The sequence below is a fragment of the Lynx rufus genome, unplaced genomic scaffold (assembly GCF_022079265.1).
Source record: "Lynx rufus isolate CCGP_SWC_20201006 ecotype Redwood Valley unplaced genomic scaffold, mLynRuf1.p SCAF_27, whole genome shotgun sequence".
In the NCBI taxonomy this organism is placed as follows: Eukaryota; Metazoa; Chordata; class Mammalia; order Carnivora; family Felidae; genus Lynx; species Lynx rufus.
This window is the reverse complement of record NW_025814842.1, coordinates 14,831,319-14,857,878: the sequence shown is the minus strand read 5'-3', so window position 1 is coordinate 14,857,878 and position 26,560 is coordinate 14,831,319. Positions and strand designations below refer to the sequence as shown.

The window sequence follows — 26,560 nt, the reverse complement described above, 5'->3', positions numbered from 1 at the left end:
CCCAATGCAGGGCTCGAACCCACGAACTGGGAGATCATGACCTGAGCCGAAAGCAAGAGTTGGACGCTCAACCGACCGAGCCACCCAGGATGCCCTTGTATCGGCTTTTTTTTAACTTAATAAATTGTGGATGTCTCTCTGGATTGCTACAGCTGCTCCTTCCTCACCATTTTTAACGAATGTATGCTAGTCCGCAAGTGGACGTGTGTATTTTTGACTTTGTCTTTATTATCGAAAAATATTGCACATTTGAAAGTAGTTTTCTAAGGATTAAATTCTTAGAAGCGGAACGACCAGGTCAAGGACTTGACCTTTCCTCAAGGTTGTTTCCATTCTCTTTCCAGCCAGGATGTATGAAAGGACTCATTTTTACGCATTGTCACCAACATTTGCTATTGGCATTGGTTGCTTCTTGAAATTTGACAGTCAAAATAGTTTCACATTGTTGCTTTATCCTGGATTTCTGGGATCATAAGCAAGCAGGCACATTTCTCTTTTTCATATACTTCTTAGCCATTTGATTTTGTTCTTTTGTGAATTGCGTATCGATGTTTTATGTCTCTTTTTCTACTGAGGTGTTCTGTTTTAAAAAATGACTTGTATGAATTCAATAGAGAGAATAGTACTGTTTATTTATTATAGGTTGCAAAATTTTCCAAGTTTGCTGTTTATCTCTTCATTTCTTTCTTTTTTTTTTTTTTTGATGTTTATTTTTGAGAGTGAGAGTGTGTGTGCATGAGTGGGGCAAGAGCAGAGAGGGAGACAGAGAATCCCAAGCAGGCTCCACGCTGTCAGCACAGAGTCTGACATGGGCTCAGACTCACAAACTGTGAGATCATGACCTCAGCTGAAGTCAAGAGTCAGACGATTAACCGACAGATCCTCCTGGGTGCACCTCTTCATTTCTTTTGTATTATTTTTTAACTTCTTGCTTTTATTTATGTATTTTTAAACATATTTTTAAATGTTTATTTATTTTGGAGAGAGAGAGACAGACAGAGTGTGAGCGGGGCAGGGGCAGAGAGAGCGGGAGACACAGAATCCGAAGCAGGCTCCAGGCTCTGAGCTGTCAGCACAGAGCCCGACGCGGGGCTCGAACTCACAGACCGCGAGATCGTGACCTGAGCCGAAGTCAGATGCTCAACTGACTGGGCCACCCAGGTGCCCCTAACTTCTTGTTTTTAAAACAATATCTAATCAAATGTATCCTTCCCTTTTAAATATTTAAGTTTGGGGTCGTGCTTAACTCTTCCTCACCCTCAAGATTACGAACATATTTACTTCTAAATATCAAATTTGTCTTGTAAATTAAAAAAAAACCCACTTTTTATTAATGTAGCGGAATGCACACAACTTCAACAGTTGAATACTATTCAACACCACCCCCTCTGCTTTGTGACTTCTACATCTCTGAAGCCCCCCCTCCCTCCTCTTTGTCCTTGTGGCTTTCAGAGGAATGTTTCCCTGCCTGCTATCCTTCCTTCTTATTTGAGCCATGTTTTGGAAAGGAGAGACGAGAAATGAGGTGAGGTTGATTTGCCAGTTTTTACCGGAAGTCTAATATATATTTTTATCGTTACATTTTTAAATCCACCAACTACTTGGGCTGTGATGTGATACAGGGATCTAACTTCATCATTATTTCATTTTCAAACGATTTTTAGTTTTTTCCAATACTACTTATGGAATACATCCATCCACCGATTTAAATTATTTTTTTTTTAATGTTTATTTATTTTTGAAGGAAAGAGACACAGAACGTGAGCAGGGGAGGGGCAGAGAGAGAGAGGGAGGCACAGAATCTGAAATGGGCTCCAGGCTCCGAGCTGTCAGCGCACAGCCCGACATGGGGATCGAACCCACAAACCGCAAGATCACGACCTGAGCCCAAGTTGGGTCGCCCAACCGCCTGAGCCACCCAGGCGCCCCTCCATCCGGTTTTGTTATGTGCCGAATTACCACACTCATTTGGACTGAACTTCTCATCTGTGAGTTCGAACCCACTACTGCTTTTATTCTTTTTCCAGTGCTACCCTGGTTTAATTATTAATAACTTAAAAAATCTACCAAAGGGTAAATTTTCCCTTATTCTTTTCTTATATTTTTAAATTACCATTTTTTTTTTAATGGGAAGAGAATTCTGATCTTTATGGTCACTGCTTATCCAGGTGTCACAGAGCTTTCAACTAGTCAAAACCACTTTTTTATTTAAAGTTGATTTATTTATTTGAGAGAGAGAGAAAGCGTGTGTGTGAGCAGGGGACAGAGGAAGAGGGAGAGAGAGAATCCTAAGCAGGCTCCGCGCTCAGGTAGAGCCCCATGCGGGGCTCTATCTCACAATCATGAGGTCATGACCTGAAATTTAATTAAGCCACGCAGGCACCCCCCCCCAAAAAAAACATTGTTTTTTCTTCTACTTCCTTGTCCTTCTAGAATTTTCTAAACAGGAGGCATCTTTTCCAAAGTCATGTTTCAGGAAGGTTATGTTGCCAAGGTTATATTGGCTCACCTGTTCCAATTTTCTGTCCCCTCACCTTCAAAGTGGCATGGTGCCGTGTGTTATGGGGAACCTAGTTTGTGGGCCCAACCCGGGTCAAAAAGCAAAAAACAAAAGAGTGTCGGGGAGGGACTCACTGGGACCCGAGTCGTCCTTGCGTGTGACTGGTACGGCTGCCTTGAGGCTGCTTCCTCATCTTTGGTTTGCTTCTTCCCTGTTTTCTCACTCCATTCCTAGGCACGTCTTGTGGATCTTTCCTGTTTCCTTGGATCATCCCTGTTTTTCTTGAAAGTCTGGTCCTTGCTACGGCATGCCAGCCCTTTACAGTTCACCCTCCTTCTCTTAAAACGTTCCACGTTTTTACTCCTTTTACAGACCACCTTCGTTTTCCTTGTTGGCCCCTTCTAAGACTTTACACTCTTGCTGTTGTTTCTGTGCTGATGTCATCAGATGCCTCAGTGTGCCCCACCCCCACCACCCCAGTTCGTGACTGAGTCTGGAGCTACCCAAGGTGCCGCCTGAAGTGGCACTAGGGTGATGTCAGTGTTACAGTCACTGAGGTCACACTCTCTGCCCTACCGTCCCTTCCCCGCCTGGACCTTCCTCATCCGCTGATGTTCGTGCACGCGGCCATATGGAAGCCATTGCTGTGCATGTTCAGCCGTATCCTGAGTGCCAGGACCTGGGCGCGTTGCTTACCATGTCCTGGGCCCTGTGCTAAGTATTTTCTGGCTAATCCCAGTTAATACTCATGACCGCCCAATGGGGCAAATACCTCCTGACTCCCCATTGTACTGGTGGGGAAACTAAGACTTAGAAGGTTGCATCATCTGGAGTCTTACAGCTGGAACCTGGCAGAGTCAGGACCGGGTCTGGGGTCTGTTTAGCTTGAAGGCCGATCTGCTACGCTGCTTGTCTTTTTATGGCAAAGACCTCCTTGCTGAGTGAGTTGAACTGGACACTGAAGAAGGGCCACCCTTAGCATCAGGGAATGATGACGCAGAGGGATGGGGTGTGGGGCATGACTGGGAGAGGCCCACAGATGGACAGGAGAGGGCAGAGCCCGGAGGTGGGCAGTGGACTGGCAGGTCCCCCCTTGGGAGCGTCAGCACCTTGACCGGAGCCTGCTTCTTTCCTCACTCTCCCGTCTCTGGTCTGAAATCCCCCCACCTCCAGGCAGCCTTGAAGCAAGAAACACAGGGAAAAAGCTGCTCATTCAAACTCAGAACAGCTCCCTGGACCTGGTGAGTAAGGTCATTTCAGGGGAGAGCGGAGGGAAGATGACTAAATTAGGTTGGCTTTTGTACCTCTTTGGCTTCGAATGGAGTGTGGGAAGCGATCCAGTGTTGCTTTTCCTGGCTGGCTGTGGGACAAAAGAAGACAGCAAACAGTGGGGGGACCTTGCACTTGTGTTTGTCTTGCCTGTTGGTGTCCTTCCCTGCCTGCCACTTCTGATCCATCAGGCTTCCCTCTGATGCCCTCAGCCAAGGGCTCTTGAAGGTGGCTTCCTTTCCCTCAGTCATGGCGCCACCCTTGTGTTCCTGGAGTTCCCTGAGAATGCTCCCCGCCTCCGTTGCTTTCTCCAGTGCCTTTTACACTCCCACGGCACCTTGCCCTGGACCTTTTGCTTTGTCAGAGAAGAAGCTTCCATTCCCAAGTTCCTTGGACCCTTTTGAGCCTCGCACTGGCCTCCAGGACATTTGTTTACAGACAGACTAGTATGTATGTTTTGAAGGGCAGAGGACATGCCTCATGTGATGGCTCCGGAAGGATGAATAGGGCCAGCATCCGTACATATTTCTGGGATGAATACATGCCTTTAGTTGCTGCTGTCTGTCCATCCCAGGGACAGTCACTGCAGAGGGAGTCTTATGTGTTGTCTCTGGAGCCCTGCCACTTGAGTTTGGCTTCCCACTCTACCGGGTACTAACTCCGCAGTCTGGACCAGTTATTTATTATGCCTGTGCTTCATTTCCCTCGTCTGTAAAGTGGGGATACTATTAATCCTGCCTTGCAAGGTACAACTGACATATTGCTTAGCATTGTTTGTAGAATTCCCTAGTACACAGTAAGCCCTCTGCAAATGTTCACTGCTGTTATGCATGACCTATCCTGAAGAATCTTCTTTGGTATTTTCATGCCAGATGGACATGGTCCCCAGAGGAACTTCTAGCATCATTATGACTCCATGAGAGTTCTAGCTCCCAAATTCTACTTCTCTGTTCCCACAGGCCCTGGACATGTGTTTCACTCCAGGAGTTGAGACCTTATCTCCTCTCTATCTTGGCGGTTCTCAACAAAACAAGTTCTTTCGTCTTCACTCACTCATGTGTGCATTCAACAAACATTTTTTTTAAGTAGGCGTCACGCCTAGCACAGAGCCCAACGTGGGGCTTGAACTCACGACCCTGATGAGATCAAGACCTGAGCTAAGGTCAAGAGTTGGACGCTTAACTGACTGAGCCACCCAGGGGCCCCTCAGCAAACGTTTTTGAGTGCTCCTTATGTGCCTGACAGAGGCTTTGATCCTGGGAGAAGTTTGTGTCCAAGGAGCTCACAGTCTGGTTGTACTTTGTAGACTTTTGTTGTTGATTTTTCTAAAATTTGTTTGTGTCCCTTGCGCGTAGAAAAGCTTCTCCTTCTTTTAGCAGATTCCTCTCCATCACGGTGTCTTTGTGAAGGTTAGATGCTGACCAGGAGGATAGCCTGTGTGCTTATTTTTGGTCTCTGCCTTTTGTTTCTCCTGTCAGCTGGGACCCTCTCCTTGCCAGCCGGTGTCCCCGAGGTGACTGCCGCGTTGCATTCAGTCTTCCGCCTGGCTGTTGGGATGACCTTGTGTCCTGTTTGTGACATTCCCAAGGCTGTGGACTGTCTGGGGCGTGGCATTCTGCAGGGCACCCGTGTCTGGCCTGCAGGTAAGAAGTCTGTGCCCTGTGTCACCCTCTGCCACGCCACCTGGACGAAACAAGGCTGCTTGCTCCTGGGAGTCACTCTTCTCTGCCTGAGTTGCGCATAATTCTCAGGTGCGCGGCCCAGATATTACCTGACCTCTGGGACTCCTATCCTGATAGTTTGTGACTTCTGGAGGACACGTTCTGTGACTTCTGCTGTAACACCATCCTGGATTCTAGCGTAGAGATGCTTTAAGCCCCTCCCACCAAACAACCGACCGGCCGAACTGACCTTCCCTGTGGCTAGATTGGTTTCAGCCTTCCCCTGGGTGCCCTCAGATTAATGGAAAAATGAGAAGAAATCTCAAAATATAATGAAGTCCTTGTCCCCAGCACTATGTCTGATTTCCAAATATTCCTATGCTGTCACCTCCTAAACAATAGGTGAATTTCAAACTACTTTCCCTCTGAATGATGGATTGAATGAATCTAATTTACATGCTTTTCATTTTATGTAAATTGGCCCAAATGAGCGAAATCTCCAGGGGTGCAGTACCTTTTTCCAGGAATCTCTTATAGCCTCTTCCAGGCAATATAGTGCTAATTCAAGTTTAAACAAGTAACACAAAGGAACAGACTTTTAGACGCCTGGCTTGAGTTTGTCCACCTTCAGCCATATTTGCTCTGAATCTGGCTTGTGCTATAGACTGGATCAGGTCCCTTCGAGAATTCAAGCGTTGAAGCCCTAACCCCCACTGTGTTGCTCTCTGGAGGTGGGGCCTTTGGAAGATAATCAGGTTCAGTTGAGATCATGGCGTGGAGGCTTCATCGTGGGATTAGTGCCCTTATGAGAAAAGACGCAAGAGAGTTTCCTTGCTCTCTCTCTCTTCCCATCGCGTGAGGACACAGTAAGCAAGCAGCCCTGTACCAACCAGGAAGAGAGCGCCCACCAGAGGCTAACCATGCCGACACTCTTATCTTGGACGTCTAGTTTCTTTCTTCTTTTTTAAATATAATTTATTGTCAAGTTGGCTAACATACAGTGTATACGGTGTGCTCTTGGTTTTGGGGTAGATTCCCGTGATTTATCACTTACATACAACACCCGGTGCTCATCCCAGCAAGTGCCCTCCTCAATGCCCATCACCCATTTTCCCCTCCCCCCCACCCCCGCCCCACACGCTCCTGCCCATCAACCCTCAGTTTGTTGTCTGTATTTAAGAGTCTCTTATGGTTTGCCTCCCTCCCTCTTTGTTTGAAAGTATTTTTTCCCCTTCTCTTCCCCCATGGTCTTCTGTTAAGTTTCTCAAGTTTGGACTTCTCTCTATAACTGTAAGAAAATAAATTTCTGTTGTGGAAGCCACCCAGTCAATGATAGTTTGTTATGGCAGCCTGGGCAGACTAAGACAGCTGGTGAAGAATTCTGGAGAACTCTGCACGGTCAAGGTTGGGCACGGTGTGCGGCTCTTTCCCCCAGACCCCACAGTGTCTCGCTTCCCACTGTCTTTGCGAGAGGGTTCCTGACTCAGCCAGCGAGACTCCCCACCTTTGCCTGGATGCGTGAGCAGCCAGAAATTTCCAGAAGAGTTAGCAGGAAAACCTTGTATGAGGATCCATAAAAATTTATTAAAATTAAATCCTTTCACATTCAACTTATTAATTAAAAAAGGTTATAATAGCCTGAAGGAGGAGCCTTAAAAAGCAGCTGAACTTTTTGTCTAATTGCTTTCAGAAAGAACAACTCAGAATCATCTGCCAAAAGCCTCTCTTTTGGCTTCGGCAATTCCTGTGACGCTGATCTAAATAAAATTCCTTCCAGCAGGTGAGCTCGTCTGATCACCTGCGGGCCCTCGATCCTTGGAAAATCTCGGGGAGGCGGTTCCACTGTAAATCAGATTTGGTAGAAGAGATGCACATCTGGGTCCACACTGCTGGGTGTAAGTAACCCTTAATGCGCGCCCGCCCACGCTCCGTCTCCCGGGACCTGTGGTTGCAGACGCAGTGTGTACTCACGTGGGATGGCTGTGGGTCTCTTAAGCCCTGGCCTGGAAGCAGCCTTCTTTCTGCCTTCAGGCTCCCTGGGGTCCTGCCATCACGTGCAGGAAATTCCAGGCAGGCTCTTCAGTTTCTGAAACCCTGTTGGTTTCTTCCCAGCTATAAACATGAAATAGATCCACGGTACCGAGCATGGAAAGTTCAGACAAATAAGAATACAGTTACATCCATCGCTCAGCAATAACTAGTATTTACATTTTGTTCTATCTCCTTCCAATAACTTTTTTCCGCGAATATACCTGTGAGCACACGTATGTGGGCATCCCTATGAATGCATGTGACTATGCGTGTGAATATAGATGTGACCAGGTAATTATATTTATATAGTTGTGGTTATGCTTCCCATATAATTTTATGGGCTGACCTCATAAAAGTAATACAGGGATCAGATAATAAAAAACAATATAAGTGGGTACAAATAAAAAGTAAGAGTCCCCGTCAGTCAAAGCCTTCACGACAGAGGCAACTGCTTTTAGCCATTTGTCATTGTTGGCACCCTCCGTGGGTGAAATCACTCCAGATGAAGTGCTCCTGCGTTTTTGGTTCCCTGTTTTAAGTAGAACCTCCCCATGGGGTGCCTGAGTGTTCCAGTTGGTTAAACATCCGACTTCGGCTCAGGTCGTGATCTTGCGGTTCGGGAGTTCAAACCCCGCGTCGCGCTCTGTGCTGACAGCTTCCGGTTCTGTGTCTCCTTCTCTCTCTGCCCCTCCCCTGCTCACACTCTGTCTCTTTCTCTCAAAAAAATAAACATTAGATAAATATTAAGTAGAACCTCCCCATCCTCTGTAATGAAGGACAAGGGGAGCCCCGCTGCCCCACAGCCCTCCCTGTCCTTACCTTCCTGTCTCTGCTGGCCACGTTTTTATTTTGAAATCTTTGAATTGAGGAGCTTCCTTGCGTTAGCTCATACACTTAACTCTTTCCTTATTAACTTTTATCCGTACCTTTGGACCTCCCACTGGGAGAGATGAGGGACTTCACACCCCACGTTCCTTTCTCCTTGTTTTCGACCAGTTGTATCACTAGACCATCATGGGGTCAAACATGTACACTCGTGCTCTATCTGGAATTGAAATTTCCATGATTTGTCTATCGCTTTCAGATTCGAAAAGAACATAATTAGTGTTTATAATATTATGATGAATATTATTATTATAAATATTCTGTGCAGAATCAACTATTGTGTCCTCAGTCTTGTGCCACTTGTAGAAGAAAGATGAAAAAGCCCTCACCTTGGAGGAAGGGAGAGGACAGCCCTCTCTACTTGCGTCTGACGTTCGATATCGCCGTGTGACTGCAGAGATGACCCAGCTGCAGCACATCGTTGGCTCCTGCGGGTTCCTCTTGTCCCTGCCCTGGTCTGATTTGCTCCCGCGGTGGCCTTCTGGGAGCGCACCTTCTGGTTAGATTCCATCCACGGGCTGGATCCCATTCTCCAATTTCTTGGATTCCTTGTATGTTTTGCCGACACAGTTGATTGAGTGACTCTGTTAGGAAGTGTGTATGAATTGGACACTTTCTAAGTGCCTGCCTTGATTGGATTTGGACTGGGTATAAAGTAATTTTTCCTATGAGACTTAAGCAGTCCGCTCCGTTATCTAGTATCCGAGGACGCTGATACGTGTCTACTGCCGGTGTGATCATCATTCATCAGGAAGCTGTCTGTCCTTTGCTCTAGAAGCTTTAGAGTCCTTTCTCTATCCCCGTGCTCTGTAACCTTATGAGGTTCGGGGCTGTTTATGAGTCTTGAGCTACTTGATGGGCCTTTTCTCCAGAGCTTCATATCATCAGATATTTTTCTTCTATTATTTCCTTTCCTTCAAGTTCTCTGTTCTGTCATCCTGAAATGCTTATGACGCGGATGTGGCCCTTCTGCATTAATCCTGGGTATTAATGAAAAATTTTTATTTTTCTATATTGTGTGGTGTGCATAAATTTCCCCTCTAGTTGTACTGATTTTTTTTTTTTTTCCAATCCGAATTTTAACTTTCCCGAGCTCTTGATTTCACTGCTCACTTTTCTAAGCAGCCTGTCAGGTCTCCCTGAAGCGTTATGTTAAAATTCTTCCAAGGTGCCTTCTCTTTCCAGAATCCTCCTTCTTATTTCTGGGGTCACCTTTGCTGTCCTCTTGGGGATGCTGAGTGTCTTCAAGGGTCCAGCAGTCCTGGTTTGGCATTGGCATTTCTGAGCTTTCTGAATGAAAGTGCCAGCACGTGGGGTGCCTGGGCGGCTCAGTCGGTTAAGTGTCTGACTTCGGCTCAGGTCGTGATCTCACGGTTCGGGGGTTCGAGCCCCGCTTCGGGCTCTGTGCTGACAGCTTGGAGCCTGGAACCTGCTTCGGATTCTGTGTTTCCCTCTGTCTCTCTCTCTGCCCGTCCCCGCTGCTCACACCCTGTCTCTTCCTCCCAAAAATAAATAAACATTAAAAAAAAAAAGAAAGCAAGTGACAGTACAAGTCAGGCTTCCTGTCCATGACGCAGGCCGGCAAGGGTCCAGGACCCCGAGGGGGCCCCTCGGGACCAGCCCAGAGCGCGTTTGGCTTCACCCAGGATAGAAATCAGACAAGGAGGAAGTGAGAGCAGAGTCTACTGAATGGAGCAAATGACACGGGTATTAGCAGAGGGAGCGTTTGGGAGGCTCAGAAAAAGAGAAGTGAGTCTCCCCGTCTCTTGGAGTTGGGGTTTTATATTGGAAAGGGGTCGAGGATATGTGTTCCTTCAGGAATCCTGGGTAGGGTCCGATCAAAGGCGAGTGTCAGCTGAGTAACAGGTGTTATTCCATAAACCCCCAAAGGCAGGGGCATTGACGCCAGTGGCGACTGAGGTTTTGTTCGAGGCTAATGTCTTGTTGCTGGGGATCTGGTTCTTCTTGGATATTATCAGGTGTGTGGGGGGCCGAGGATGAAACTCAGAGAATGAGTAACTTGTTGGCTTCCCCCTTGGGGCGGGAACATAGCTTCTTTGGTTTACTCAAGGGCAAGGTGACATACAGAACGTGAGTACACGGGGCCTCGTGGAGAAATGGGAGAGCTGGAGCCTTTCTAAAATCGAGTCCCTTCAGGGTTCCTGTGTCATCAACACCAGCATCTGCCCCTGAACGTGAGGAATGACTGCAGACCTTTAGAGGGGTGGGGCATGGATTCCATTTCTGGCCGGCAAAGGGGGAACAGGCCGCCCCCCAAGCAAATGCCAGAGGAAGAGGGCCTCATCCTGGGGCACCCACCCAACCCTCAGGAAGTTCACTCCAGTAAGAGGACCTTTTCCTTGGGGTGGGAGACCTGCTCAGCTGTTCCAAGTAAAGGGCTTTCATCGGTCACCCCCAATTCCACCCTGTGGACTTGGTCCCTGCTCTAGCTCTTAGTACCTGCCAACTCGGGGCGCTCGTGCTGTCCCACAGTGCATCTCTCTACCTCAGCCTTCCCCTTGTCATGTTTTCGGCCGGGACTTGCTCTGCTCAACCTTGTCCATCAAGATGAGCAAAATCATTCTGCCCGTTGTTTTGAACCAGTGATGGTGGTCCCCTTCTTCCGGATTCTGTGCTTTTATGAACGTATTCCAGTTTGTTCTTCGATACCGTGCTTTTAGCGGGATTTGAGGAGAGAGAAGTCTGTTCTGTTTTTATGTTTGAAATGTTTTTAGAGTTAGCAGTATGTTATAAAGATTTCCGATGTCATTAAAATTTTAGCAAACATCACTGATACGCAGCCTACTCGGATTAATGTGCATTGCTTATTGATTTCTATATTTTAAGATTTTTTTCTTATTTTTCTTCCTTGACTTTCTTTGTCCTTCCATTCCAAATTAAAAAAAAAAGTTTATTTATTTATTTTGAGAGAGACAGCACGATCAGGGGAGGGGCAGAGAGAGGAGAGAGAGGGAGAGTGAATCCCAAGCAGGTTTCACATAGAGCCGGATGCGAGGCTCCATCCCATAGACTGTGAGATCACGACCTGAGCCGAAATCAAGAGTCAGACACTTAAGTGAGCCACCCAGGCACCCATTTGTTTCCATTTTAAATACAACGCAGTACAATTTTTCTGGCGCACAATTTTTTGAACACATTTCAGCATAGACTTCAGACAACAGAGTTACTGGGTCAAAGGCTGAGAACCAGTGTTTGGACTCTTCATACATAATTGCCAAATTGTTTTCTCTAAGCTGTTGTTTCAGTGGCCACAAAGTCCCCAGCCCATTATATTCTCCCCAATATGCTAAAAACAAAAACAAATATGTAAACAAAACCGTCCCATGCTGAAAAAACAGCATAAAAAAATTTTATTTCTTTGGTGGCTTATGAGATCAACTATTACTTCCATAGATCTTATTAGTTGTTTGTCTTTCCAGTTTTGTGAATTGTGTGTTCATGTTCTTTTTGTGTTCCCTGTTTGCCTCTTACTTTTAGTGATACTGTTTATAATGCTCCAAAGTTTATATTTTTATACCGGCAAGGCTCTCAGCCTCTTCCTTTGTGATTTCTGTGGTTCCCTTTTAACTTTGAATGTCCTTTGACTATGAAAGAGGGGTTAGATATTTACATATAATTCACTCCAGGTTTCGATCCTTTGATTTCTTGGTCTTCTCCTTTTAAACAGTCTCTTCATTTCGTTCATGTCTTACGGCATTAAGTAGAATTTCTAGGATCGTGTTACTTAATAGAAGAGGGGACGGGCAAGTTGTCTTCTCCCTCATTTTAATGGCAGTACCTCTGCAGTGATTTTCAAAATGGGATGCGTTTGGTGTCCCTGTGGATGTAGGAGGAGAAGAGAAGGAGAAAGAAATTACGTTTCACTAATGTCCACTGTGGAGAGACGCCGACCCTCAATTGCTCATCTGCCTGCTGGTCTGATGTGATGGGGGTCATGTGTTCAGGACAGGTGGGTTCATGGGGGCACTGACCTTATTTCCAGTGACTTCCTCATGCCCTTGTTTCCAGTGACTTGTGACACACATGCCTGGTGTGGGGCATTCCCAGATGATACTAATTAATTTTAATTAGACGAGCACTCCAAAAAGGGGCAGGATATGTGCCAAGAAGCTCCAGCTTTGGGATCATGCATATCACACAGGCCCAAGTGGACCTCAAGACACCGGCTGAGATGGCATTTCCTGTGCTCCCCCAAAGACACCTTCATCAGCGCTTTAATGAATGAAAACACCGACGAGCCAATCAGATCAGACAGAAGTTGGCTGAAACCATTGGAAAATGCGAAAAGACTATTTAAAATGTTGATCTGTGTTCACTCTCATGAATAATGAAACCTGGCCTGGATCTTTGAAATGGGATGGAAAATGACTACAGATGGCTTCTGCGTCACAGTCAAGTGTGGGGCTTAGTTCAGGGCAAAGTTCTTAAAAGAGTTGTCAAACACAGAGGGTCACACACTTTCTGCCACCAACAGGGGAGTGATCCACATTTGCTGATCTTTTCTGAGATGGTGGAAGCTGTTGGCCACACACACTTAAAGATGACACTTCAACAAAGGTTTGAGGAAATGACTTCTTTTAGAGGAAACTCATGCTATGGAAAGAGCATTTTGAAAATCATGTTTTTGGAAATGTTTCAACCATGATGTGATTCTGTTGCAAAAAAAAAAAAAAAAAAGATGTGAGCATGCTATCTATAAACTCAAATCTGCAAAGCTAAAAAATCTGGAAACAGAACTTTGTCAACCGCTTAAGAAATCTTCCAAATGAAGAGATCAAGTGTTTTTTAGACCCATTTGTTAAAAATACAAAAATGCGATTGCTTTCAGTTTGCAAAATCATCCATTGACATTAGGGAAGAAGAAACTTTACCAGCCAAATATCAGCAGAAATCTTGGTATGCCTGTAGGGTGGGAGTACAGAGTGAATATTGTGATTTAGTAAATACTGCCAATGACATTTTTCTTCAGTTTGGATCTGTGTCTCTTTCTGAGGTGTATTTTTGGTTACGGCAGATGTTAAAATCTAGTATGGAAATACACCCAACCTAAAAGCAGATCTTTAAATCACCGCATCTAACAAAGTGTTATGGCAAGTACTTCAATAAGCATGAATGATATCAAATCACATTACTTTCCCCAAAAAGTCTAATTTCTGTGTTTGGAGAGAAAAAATCATTCACTTAATTAAGCAGGGTTTTAAATTTATTAGTCTAGAGTTAGTTGCACATAGACTTCTCATATTTCAGAATGTTTTCTATGTGTGCTTTCTCTATTTGTTTTAATAGACTTGTCAGAGTTTCGGCTAGTTTATTGCTTCTGTTTCAATAGCCAGCTCTTTTATCTGTTTTCTAATTCATCTCTTTCATTATTCCTGTTTCCTTAATTTATTTTGTTGTTAGTTTTCTAAGAAGTCAGCATTTAAGACTTACGTCGTGTTTGTTTTTTCTCTTTAGGATAATGAAAGCAAATACCTAACATTTTATTTGAATGTTACTTTGCTGTATACCTCGAGTTATTTCCATTTTTGGTTTTTGAAGATAAACCTGTAATTTTAACTTAATAACTTGAATCTAGGAAGTATCGGAGAGCGTCTATTAACAAATTCAATTTTAATGAATAAGTTCAAGGGATCGAATATCCAACGTGGTGATTACAGTGAATCATATTGCATTGGGTACTCGAAAGCTGCTAAGAGAGTAGATCTGAACTGTTCTCAACACAAAAAAGACATGGTAATTATGTGACACAATGGAGGTGTTAGCTAACACTAGGGTGATAATTGTTTTGCAGTATTTAAGTGCATCGAATTGACTCATTGTACACCTTAAGCTTACACAGTGTGATAGGTCAGGTATATCTCAAGAAAGCTGGACAAAATGTCATTGCAGCTATTCAAATATTGACTTTTATTATTGTTTATTTTTTTAAGTTTATTTATGTATTTAGAGAGAAAGAGAGGGAGCACGTGAGCAGGGGATGGGCAGAGAGAGAATCCCAGGCAGGCTCTGTGCTCTCAGTGCAGAGCCCGACGTAGGGCTCCATCTCACGAACCGAATCACAAGATCATGACCTGAGCCGAAATCAAGAGCTGGACGTTTAACGACTGAACCCAGGCGCCCCAGCCCATGTTTTTAAATCCTTTTGTTGAACTACCTGACAGGGCTCTGTTTTCCTGACTGTACTTTGCCTGGTAAAACAACTTAACGGAAGAGAAAGAGACGGAAACTCAGAGCCCAGAGAAGAGCAGAGGACTAGATGTTGCTGCAGGGCAGGAAAACCCAAAAAGCTCTGGAAGTTTGAGTTTTAGGTCCCTCTGGGGTAAAAAGTGTGGTCTTGGAGCCACAACAGGCAGGGGCGGGAACTGAGACCACGGTCTGGCTATCCCTCCTTTAAGTGGAGACGAGACTCAGTCTGCCCACTGCTCGGCAAAGTGGCAGAGATGTTTATTTCTGCCCAAAGGCTCTAAAGGCTCCAGTGGTAAATCAGACCTCAAACCTGGCGTTCAGGGAAGCGCAGTCCAAATTGGAATGCGCGTGGGTGCAGGCATTCCAAGCCAAGGATGAAGGTACAAACTGGTCCTGAGCTCGGGAGGCCCTGTGCCCCGTGGCACCTGTGCCACGGACTCGGCTTTCCCAGCGCATGGGGCTCCCAAGGCAAGAGCTGCGCCCGCTGAGGATGCCACAGGAGTTCCTGCCACGGAAAGCGGTAGTCCACGCCCGCCACAGTTCACCGCCAGGCAACGTCCAGGAAGCACAGAGGAGGATTAGTGCCTTAAGAAATTGAGACAACAGACATTCTGAAAGAAAATGTGAACAAGTAGGAACCTAAAACGTAAAAGACTAGAAATTGTAACCAAAGATTCAGACCCAGTGCACAATGAGAGGAGGATTGGTAAGAGAAACCAAGTTAAATGGCCAGGAATGGAAAAGATGGTCTTGTCTTTTTTTTTTTTTTTTTTAATTTTTTTTTTCAACGTTTATTTATTTTTGGGACAGAGAGAGACAGAGCATGAACGGGGGAGGGGCAGAGAGAGAGGGAGACACAGAATCGGAAGCAGGCTCCAGGCTCTGAGCCATCAGCCCAGAGCCCGACGCGGGGCTCGAACTCACGGACCGCGAGATCGTGACCTGGCTGAAGTCGGACGCTTAACCGACTGCGCCACCCAGGCGCCCCAAAGATGGTCTTTTCGATGCAAAAGTCAGTGGACAGGTTAAGCCACGGATTAAGTTACAATTGAAAACAAGAAATTGGGGAATTTAATTTTGAGGAAATTGCTTCTGAGATACACAGATAAAAATAATGAAAACTAAAAAGAAGAATTCGGGGCACCTGGGTGGCCCAGTCGGTTAAGCGTCTGACTCTGGGGTTCAGCTCAGGTCATGATCTCATGATTTGTGGGTTCCAGACCTGCATCGGGCTCTGCACTGACAGCATGAAGCCTGCTTGGGATTCTTTCTCTCTCTTTCTCTCTCTGCCCTGCCCCCCTCAAAATATATGAGTAAACTTTAAAAAAAAATTTAAAAAATAATTTAAGAAATGTGAAAGATACAATAATTTAACAGTTAGGATTTAGTTCAGCTCAAGTCATGATCCCAGGGTCATGAGATGGAGCCCCATGTTGGGCTCCACACTGGGTGTGGGGCCTGCTTAAGATTGTCTCTCTCTCCCTGTGTCCCTTCCTTGCTCATGCACATGCTCTTGTGTGCTCTCTCTCTCTCTCTCTCTCTAAATAAATAAATAAATAAATAAAAGGGAATTGAACTCAGAGGAAAGTGTGCCTCGCAAGAAGCAACAATGAGTTGAGTAACTGGTGAACTTGTGCAAGAGTCTAGAGAAGCTCTGGTTGTAAACGGAACAACAACAACGACGACGACGGATAACGGGAGGGCTTGAAAGGAAGGTTGACCTGAAACATCGGACAACAATAACACGGAAGAACAAGGCAATCCAAAAATGAGAAACAACCCAATACATAAATATGAGAAGCTAATTGACAGAAGAGGAACCCAGAATGGCCAAAAGTCATAGAAGAAGATGCCTAAACTAGCAATCAGGGACATTCAGTTAAGAAAAATGTAACAAGGGGCGCCTGGGTGGCGCAGTCGGTTAAGCGTCCGACTTCAGCCAGGTCACGATCTCGCGGTCCGTGAGTTCGAGCCCCGCGTCGGGCTCTGGGCTGATGGCTCAGAGCCTGGAGCCTGTTTCCGATTCTGTGTCTCCCTCTCTCTCTGCCCCTCCCCCGTTCATGCTCTGTCTCTCTCTGTCCCAAAAATAAATAAAACGTTGAAAAAAAAAATTTAAAAAAAAAATAAAAAAAAATAAAAAAAAAAGAAAAATGTAACAGTCTGCGAATACCAAATGTTGGCAAGGCTGTGGGGCAAATACACACGCTCTTAGACTAACCACCCATCTTTCAAAGGAATCCACAGTGTGGGCTATACTCCACAGTGTGGGCTATACTTAGGCAGCCACTTGCTTCTAATGAATTGAATAGAGTGAAAGCGACGGCATGTGATTTCTAAGACCAAGTCATAAAAGCTCCCTTCTATCTCTTGGATCCCGTCTCTGGGGGAAGCCAGCTGCCATTTCGTAAGAACACTTGAGCAGCCCTACGGCGGTGCCCGCAAGGAAGTGAGACCTTTTGTGAATAGCTGTATGAGTACACCATCTTGGAAGTGTATCCTCCAGATCCAGTCACGCCTTCTGAGGGTGGTTGCCCTGGTCAATGTCTTGACTGCGGCCAACTCAATGAGATCTACTGAGCCAGGACCACCCAGCGAGGCAACTTTTGATTCCTGAACCACAGAACCTGTGAGCTAATAAATATTTGTTGTTCTAAGTCACTCACTTCAAGGGCAATTTGTTACGTCCGCAATAGAAAACTGACTCAACCACTTTGGAGAGCAGTTTGGTAAAGCCTGTGTGGTATTTTATGTAGGTCTCTGGGCGGAAGAAATGTTGGCAAATATATACAAAGAGACACACACGAGGATATTCCCCGGAGCATACTTTGACGTCAGTTACATAGTGAATAAACAAGTTGCAACATATTTATACAGTGGAAAACTATGGAGCAGTTAAAAATAAATTAGGTGTATATACATGGATTTGGACAAATCCCTAAAATTTAATGTAGAGTGAAATGGGCACGTTGTAAAAGCATATGTGTGGTGTGATATTATTTATGTAAATGTAAAGATATATACAGCAATACTATAATATATTCTATACAGTTACTAGCAAATGTAGGGGAATTTAAAACATGGATGGGAAGGATGCATTTCACGGTGGAGGGGAGGAGGTGGAGGAATGGGAGAGGTGGGCAGGGCATCAACATAATCTTATTATTACTGTCAAAAAAAAAATCTATGCCAAGTAGGGTAAAATATCAGCCTCTATTCAATCTGAGTGGTGGGTCCGTGCACACATGATGTTATTTGCTCGATCTTCTATTTGCTTGAAATACTCTTTATTGCCATTAATGGAGATTTTCATTCTGCTGCTATTTTGGGTTCTTTGCTTTGCAAGGCCTGCCCCTTCTCCAGACCAGCTTGCCGCTCAGTATATTGTTTTCTGCTTTTTGACCTGATATCGCCTCACCTACTCGGGATATTTTCTTATGAATTTGCATTCTCATTTCATAGGCACCCTGCTCTCTTTCTTGTTTGTAAGGACATAACCAGAAACCGTAAAATTGTCCTCTTTCTTGGATCCTATCACTGTTGACAGTATGTTCTTTGCTTTACATCTTCTTAAAAGTGCTTCCTCCTGTGATGATGCAGACTTTTCTTATGCAGACCCCCACGTTGGTGTTTTCTGCTTACTCATTCCTGTCTGATTTGAGCTCGATCCCAACTCTGTTTGCCAATTGGCATGCCCCTGCAGATCTTCACAAGGGAACACAATTGTTTTCTAAGTGCTTAGTCAAATGCCCGGTGTCTGGCTGGCATTCATGTGGCGCATCTTTGCTGGAGGAAGATCGGATCTTCGCGTCTCCCCGTTACTGAACTCCTGGGCTGTGAGGAGAAGACGTTCATTTCTGGGGTGTTTCAGATCTTCTGCATTTCTTCCTAAATCAAAAGTAAGACATGAAAAGCCATAATCCATCTAGGTCTTTGCTCCTAGGGTCCTTCTCACGGACACCTGTGCCTGCAGCGAATTTCACATCTCCACGTGCAGGGCCTGTGCCCCCAACCCTCCCATTTCTAGCCACGTGGCCTACCGGGAGGTGTGATCCTTGAGTAGCTGGAGGTAAGGGGGTTGCTGCTTCCCAGTGGTGCCGAGGACAGCGGGGATTTGACCCAGGTTGCTTAAAAAAATTTTTTTTAATGTTTGTTTTTGAGAGAGAGAGACAGAGCGTGAGCAGGGGAGGGGCAGAGAGAGAGGGAGACACAGAATCGGAAGCAGGCTCCAGGCTCCGAGCTGTCAGCCCGGAGCCCGACGCGGGGCTCGAACTCACAGACTGTGAGGTCATCACCTGAGCTGAAGTCGGACGCTTAACCGACTGAGCCACCCAGGCGCCCCGACCCAGCTTGCTTTTAAAAAGCAATTCCCACGTAGTCTGGAAGGGAGATAGCCTGATGTCACGGTTGGCCATTCCCGAGCCCCTGAAATAGGAGAGAGTTTGGGTAGCCCCTTGTATGCCCCTTGTATGTTGGGCATTTGACTAAGCGCTTCTAAAACAATCGTGTTCCCTCTTCAAGATCTGCAAAAGCATGTCTCCTGGCTGCACAGGCCACTCTGGGAAGTCCGCAGTCGATTCCGTGCTCACCCCAGGCGCCCTCGGAGAGCGCAAGCTCCAGCTGAGGTCTTGTCCCTCCTTTCCGGAGTCCGTCGAAAACTTTAAAAATTCTTAAATCGTTTGAAAAAGTTTCAGAGACAAGGTAAAATGCCTTTCTCTAGATTTCTTCCCCCCCTCCCCATCTCTGGGGTCCATTACCAGAACCTATACGACCGAAATAAAGAGCAGCGCTTCTCAAACTATTCGTGGGGAAGGATTAGTTCGAACATGAAGTCACCTGGTCCCCTCCTCAGATGTGGGGACAATGCTATAAATTGCTGTAAAAATTTCTATGCTGTCTTTCAATTCCTGTCCTTATCTCGGTGCGGACCAGCAGTAAGCCGTGTTCAACTGGCAGTGGTCCACAGGCCACACTTTGAGGAGCCCTGCAGAATTACATTTTGGTGCAGTATTTGTCCCGAATAATAATATCAGCCCACAGCAGCGTGCCTGAGTCTTTGGGACGGTAGACAAAAACTTGGAAGGTGTATCAGTCTGGGTTCTCCAGAGAAACGTAACCAGTAGGGATGCCTAGCGAGATTTATTGTAAGGAATTGGCGCACCCGGTGATGGAGGCCGAGAGGCTCCATGAAAGGCGGTTGGCAAGCTGGGGACCCAGGAGAGCCAATGGTGTAAACGCCAGTCTGGGTCGGAGTCTGAAGGGGGGAGGGGATGGTGTCCCAGCTTAGCAGTTAGGCAGAGAGAACGCATTCTCCCTTCCTCTGCTTTTTTGTTCTCTTCCGGCCTCCGGCAGGTTGGATGTGCCCCCCCCCCCCCGCCTTGGGGAGGGCAATTCCCATTCCCCCCCCCGCCCCGTCCCGAGCCTACTGACTGAAACGTTCATTTCATTCAGAAACACTCTTACAGACACACCCAGAATGATGTTCAGTCAAGTTGGCACATAAAATTAACCATCCTCGACGGGCATCATCTCAAGTCGATGTGAGTGGGTCTCTTCTGCTTATTACTCTACCAGGAAACATGCCAGTTCCTTGCCCCTAAAAACAGAAGCCGCTCCTTCCTTCCTCTCTCCCTCTCTCCCTCCTTCCGTCCACCTCCCTTCCTCCCTCCTCCCTTCCTTCCACCCTCTCTTCATTCCTCTCTTTCTCTCTCTTTCCCTCCTTCCTTCCTGCCTTCCTTCCTTCCTTCCTTCCACCCTCTCTTCATTCCTCTTTCTCTCTCTCCTTCCTCCCTTTCTCCCTCCCTTCTACCCTTCCTTCCTCTTTCCCTCCTTCCTTCCACCTTCCTTCCTTCCTCCCTCCCTCCCTTCCTTCTACCCTCTCTTCATTCCTCTTTCTCTCTCCCTCCTTCCTACCTTCCTTCCTTTCTCCCTCCGTCCCTCCCTTCCTTCCTTCCTTCCTTCCACCTTCCTTCCTTCCTCCCTCCCGCCCTTCCTTCCTCTCTTCATTCCTGTCTTTCTCTCTCTCTCTCCCTCCTTCCTTCCTCCCTCCCTCCCTCCCTTCCTTCTACCCTTCCTTCCTCTCTCCCTCCCTTCCTTCCACCCTCTCTTCCTTCCTCTCTTTTTCTCTCTCTCTCTCCCCTTCCTTCCTTCCTTCCTTCCTTCCTTCCTTCCTTCCTTCCTTCCTTCCTTTTAATCTTATTTCTAGTATAGTGAACACATAGTGTTATGTTAGTTGCAGGTTTGCAACATAGTGATTCAACAATTCTACACATTACTCAGTGCTCATCAGGATAAGTGTGCCTTTGCTCCCTTTCATCTGTTTCACCCTTCCCCCTATACCCACCCCCTTTTTAGCCTCCTGATACCTTGCCCTTGAGGTGACAATGAAGCCAGCCTTCCCGGTGCCCAGGAAGCAGACTCATCTTCAGTTCTGGTGCCTTCCATTCGAATAGCTCCTCGCTCCTGATACAGTTGGCTGCTTGTTGAGAGCACGTGGCATTGGGACACCCCCCCCCCCCGCCCCCCGCCCTGTGCTCTGCTGTTCACACACCAGATCCCTCAGCACCCGGGTGCACATTGCCATTCAACTTCTCTCTGAGGCTCGCCCTCTGCCGGGTCCTTACTGATCCCCTCTTAATAACCCAGCGTGTTTTATTTTCAACCTACTGAATCCGTGGTCTCTTTGCCCTGCGTCCTGCTTCATACAATCTTCAGCAGATAATCACTGGTATTGTTGGGAGTATGTCTAGTATTAAACCCAGTGCTTTCTGGAATTTATCTTTTTTCACATTTACAAAAATACTGTTCGGTGTATATCAAAACCCCATTTTTGCATAGGAGGAGAGTGCTGCTAACAGAGGTTAGCAACTTACCTCCGTGGCCCATAAGGGTGAGAGCTACAATTTCAGTCCCAACCCTGGATTTGACCAGAAAGTTCTGACTCCTTACCATGAAACTGCACTGCGTTACAGAAAATACAAAAAAAAAAAAAAATTGTCCATATGACATACCGTCAAATTAATATCTCTCGATGAATAAAATTGCCACTGAAAAAATATTTCTTGGAAAGAAGGATCCATCTTCAAGTCCCGGTGCAGAATCGTGTTTGTCTCTGCTGATGAACTTGTGTGTATTTCCCTTCCTTGGCCAAAGAGACCATCTGAAAGCTTGGGTTTCCCCAGGTGGCGTGGAGTGAAATTTAGTTTTTAATTGCAGCGGCTGTTCTTAGCTTCCTTGGGATTGTATTTATTCCTCCCTTTCTTGAACACGACTCCGTTTGTCCACGCGCAGGGTCCACTTACATGTTTCCTTCCCCCATGCTACGTGGAGCGGTTGGGGGCGCAGGCTGGGCGCCCTGATTGTGAGCCTACTTTTGCAAGCTGCTTTTTCCAGAAGCAAATCATGTTGGTCTGTCAAATGGGACTCACTGGTGGCCAGTTTTCTCTGCAAAGTGCTCCACGTATATTCTGTGACTGAACCTGGGGAGGGGCTTGGATTACATCCGACCGAGTATAACCTTGTCACTGTGGCGGGAGGCATTTGTGTGGTGCCCCCAGAGCCTCAGACAGACAGGCTCATAATGGGCAGATGTTTATAAAACGCGGACGACCTAGAATGACGGGCGGTGAAAGGGGAAGGGGATGTTTTCTGCGCATGTGCTGAGCTCAGCGGCCGGGGGGAGGGGGGGGGACTCTCCCCGGGTGGTGAAATTAGTGTCTTCCCGTGTTTGTACGACTTGGAAATTAAGATAACCGCTGATAAAGCCGACTGGGTCCTGCGGCCAGTGGTGGGAGGGAAGCTGAAGCCAGTGTTGGGAACTAAGCACAGCCCATGGCCCTGTCCCCAAATTAGGATCGGCCCTGGCAAAAGGGACATCTGATTCTCACTTTTCAGTGTGTTTGGTCTGAAAATCTTCGCTCCGTGAAAAGAGGAGATGGTAATTGAAGTGTTTGTCCAAGAGAAAGGTTCTTGTATTGAACTTCTTTTAATATTTATTTTTGAGAGAGAGGTGGAGGCGAGGGGCAGAAAGAGAGGGAGACACAGAATCCGAAGCAGGTTCCGGGCTCTGAGCTGTCAGCACAGAGCCCGACGTGGGGCTCAAACCCACGAGCTGCGAGATGATGACCTGAGCCAAAGTGGGACGCTCAACCCACTGAGCCACCCAGGTGCCCCAAAAGACTCTTGTTTTTTATGTGTGAGGATAGATTCAGCTGTGAGGCGTAAGTCTGACTTCTAATTGGCTGAGAATGTTCCCCTTGTAATTGGCCAGTGTAGACGTGCTTTGTAACGAGCATCCTGCCATTCGTGATTGGCTGGCGGATGTAGGTTTTGTTAGCCGGGGAGGGGTGAGTGTGGTTTTGGAGCCTGATGGCTGGCTCTTGCCTCAGCCGTGTGTCTGTTTTACTTTTTGGGGACCCAGAACATTTGTGAGAGATGTCCCGTCTGTTACGATGAGTGAAAAGTACCTTTGAGAGAAATCGAGAAATCAGGAAGTGTGGCCTATTTTTCAGGAAGATAATTAATTCGTTTTTAGACATCTTGAGTTTGAAATGAGAGTTTGACATCTGGTGGAAATGTCTGGTGCTTAGCTGACGCTGCTTAGTGGAAATAGCACTAAGAAGGCCTGTGTTCTAGAACTGACTCTTCTGCTAACCGGCTCTGTGTTCCGGGTCAAGCCCCGTAGCTTTTGGGTGTCTCGTTGGTTTGTTTGTAAGTCAGCGGCTCTCAGCCCAAACAGGGACTTGCCGGTGTGTGCTCTGGACTGGAGAGAGGGTGGGGTGTGGGTCCTGCAGGACTTGTCACTTGTCACCGGGTGTCCCTGGTGCCTGCCGGCTCCAACCTCCCACGGTTAGGACAGTTCTTGTCACGAGTGTGGGTTTGAGGGACAGCAAGGCTGGATGTCCTGAGCGGTCATCCTCAGAGACGGGGGGGGGTCTTCCTGTAAGTTATAGCTTGTACCTCATCAGTGCCTGGAGGGCCCTTGGGGCTGCTCCCTCTTATCGTACAGGTGCAAACCGTAGTAAGAAATAAGACTTCCCAAGTGGCTTCTCTGGAGAGTGAGGGATGTGTGGGGAGAGAGCTCAGGAGTTCTCTCTCTCCCACAGAACCCTGGCAGAGAGGCCCTCACCTCTGCTTGAATGCCCCCAGGGGTGGGGAGATCACCCCTTCCGGTGCTGCCCAGTTCACCTTCCCGGAGCTCTGTTAAGAGGTGTTCTTTACTCACAGCCTGTAATGGACTCCCCGTACTTCCTACCTGTTCCCTAATTCCACTCAAAGGGGGATCAGTCCTCTTAGCCCCCTTTCCAGATAGGGGAGCACAACATGTGTCCCAACACGCTCAGCGGCTCCCTCACCGTAACAGAGAGTCGTGTTCTCTGTGCTGTGGAGAAGCCCACCTTTCTAGCTGCCTTGTCTTTCCCTTTTGCACTTGCTCTGTCTCCCTACGCTGCCTCTTTCCTCCCTCTTCCCCTAGCCTGTGTCGCACTGGTGGGACCTCTTAAGCCCCAGGGCTGTCTTCTGGGCAGAGGAGCTTTGCTGGTCTAAGGGATGCAGTAATTCCCTGTAAGATTCTGGAAGCAGCTTTGTTCTGGGACACTGAGTGCCACGCGCCTTTCTGGCAGGGCAGGTGGCGTGAGCGGCGTCCCAGAGGGCTGCGCTCATGAGCGGCTTTGACCAGCAGGTGTCTGCACCCAAGCCTGGCACGGGGGCCGCTTCTCCCAGGTGCGGAAGGTTGTCTGTATTTACTTAGGGCCTGCCGTTTCCCACCCAATTCGGGTGCTGTGTGAGTGGCTCATCTGCTTTACCTGGGAGAAGTCAAACCCTTGGATTTCCACACGGTCACAGCTGAGACGCCCAGTCCCCGGGGAGCCCAGCATTTCTGGGATGTGCGTTCCTTAAGGAGCACCAAAAAAGTTTATCGGGCCAAGTGAAGGAGCAGGGAGGCTTCTTCTTTGCCTGGAGAGGACGAGGATGTGATGATGACATGATGTCCCACGGCGTGCAAGGACCACATGGTTCCAACTCACGAGTAAATCAGGACAGTGAAGTAGGATGTAAAACAAAGAAAGCGCTAGAACTCGGGGTCCCTGGGGAGTTGTTCAGGCCACGGGGACCCTGGGATTTTCTGACTTTCCCTCTAGAAATGTGATGGTTCCTTTAAAAGTGACAACCGGCCATCTGAAAACCAAGGTGGTCCTTTCAGGAAGGAAAGAAGGAACGGACGGTGACCTCTTTCTCTCCCCACTCCCGCTTCTCTGTGAACAGGGAGAAGATGCCTTTCCACCATGTGACCGCTGGCTTGTTGTACAAGGGGAATTACCTCAACCGATCTCTGTCCGCGGGCAGCGACAGCGAGCAGCTTGCTAATATCTCCGTGGAGGAGCTGGACGGTAAGGAGCCCGCCCTGTCTGGGAGGTCAGCCACCCACGGGAGGCATCTGAGGCGATTGCGCGTCTACGGTGAAAGCGCCAGACTCTGGCCACCCGTTGTGGCCAAGTCTAACGGTGGTGCGAACGGGAACGGGCTCAGAGATAAATTCTGCATAAATGACTTCTTTGTGCGGGACAGATCTCGCTATTTGGTTTCTTTGTTACACGGACTGGGGGGACAGCCTTCCGCTCCCAAAATACATTTTCCAGTTTACGGAATCTTGATCACCAGTGGCGTCGTCATTTTTCCATATTGTCATTTACGCAGGGCCCAGCTGTAGGGGAGGTTTTAAGCCCTGCTAATGGCTGTCTCTTGACTTGGGGCCATGGTGCTTTGAATCCTGCCCAGATCAGAATCCTCTGGAAGCCTAGACATGGTGGGAATGGACAGCAATTATTTTAATTGCCTCTGTTCCTTTGTTACACAGTGTAGTCCTGGGTGTTCAGGGCAGGGATAGGGATGGGAACACCATGACTAAATTCATCCTGGGACCGTGCCCTGTCGTCTCCTCATTGGTAACCCCCTGATTAAACAGCAAAATTACAAAGAGGAAGAAGGACTTTATTTCTTCGAGAATCGAAAATGTGGTGGAATCAGCCAGATGTTCAGCTAGGTGTTACATCCGCAGAGGCCGAGCCAGAATCCGCTCTCCCCGACGTTTTGGGATGCCGTGTTCCTTGTGAACACCATGTTAGAGCATGGAGCTGAAATTTGCTTTCTAAAGAGAAGGCAGAGTTACCCCCGATGGCCCACCTATTTGCTTTTAAGTGACATGGTCTGACCAGCGTGCTGTCTCCGTGCAAGAGGGGCGCCTCACGGCCGTTACTCGCAAGAGGAAGGCGGGGAAATCGGGCTCTGGGCCAGCGAAGCCCAGCTTGCTGCAGACTGGGCAGGAGTGGAGGAAGGCGGAGGGACAGGGCCGTCTGATAGCCTTTCCTGCTCTTGTCCATTTTGATTGCTTGCTCATCTAAAAGACTGGCTTATTTATATAAGTAAACCGTAAGGCAGCAGAGGCTGGTGGGTAGGGTTCCCGGTGGGGGCATGTGACAGGAAGCCGGAGTGACAGGAAGCGGAGCCAGGCTCGCCCCCCTCTGGACAGAGGCTGGTGGCAGGAGAGGAGAGCAGGACCCTCGGGGGATCTCCTCGGCTTCAGTTGGCCAGAGGACATTCGGACGCAGAAGCAGGCAGTAGAGGCCTGACTGCTTCCAAAGCCAGGTGACCATAGAGAAGGCCAAAGCTCGGCTAGTATGTTGAGCGGGACCCAGGCTTCCCCGGACCCCCGGGGAGTCCGCTTAGGGAAGTGGTACATTGATCTGGGGGTGTGTTTGCGTTTGTGTTTAGTTGAGTAGGTCCCTGGGCTCAGTCATCAGCAGCAGGGGCTGGAAGGCTCCGTGAGTAGAGGCCATGAGATCCGGGCAGAAAGTCCCTGTGTTTAAAGGTGACTCTTAAAGAGGTCGAGATGACTAACCAAAGGGAGTTTGGAAATCACCTGTGGCTCTCACAGATCCTGGCTTTCCCTTGCCTTTTCCCTTCCCTCCCAGCGTTGCTCTGAATAATCAAGAGATGATTTCTCCTTAGAGCA

At 47.4% G+C, this 26,560-nt stretch overlaps 1 protein-coding gene across 1 annotated transcript in view; it reads left to right on the top strand.

Annotated features, from left to right (window-relative positions):
• Positions 1-26,560, top strand: part of CALN1 (calneuron 1) — a 491,660-nt gene that overhangs the window by 79,509 nt on the left and 385,591 nt on the right. The window contains exon 2 of the mRNA XM_047089489.1: positions 24,818-24,938. Coding sequence (XP_046945445.1) covers positions 24,818-24,938 — 121 coding nt within the window. The remainder of the gene's footprint in view (positions 1-24,817; positions 24,939-26,560) is intronic.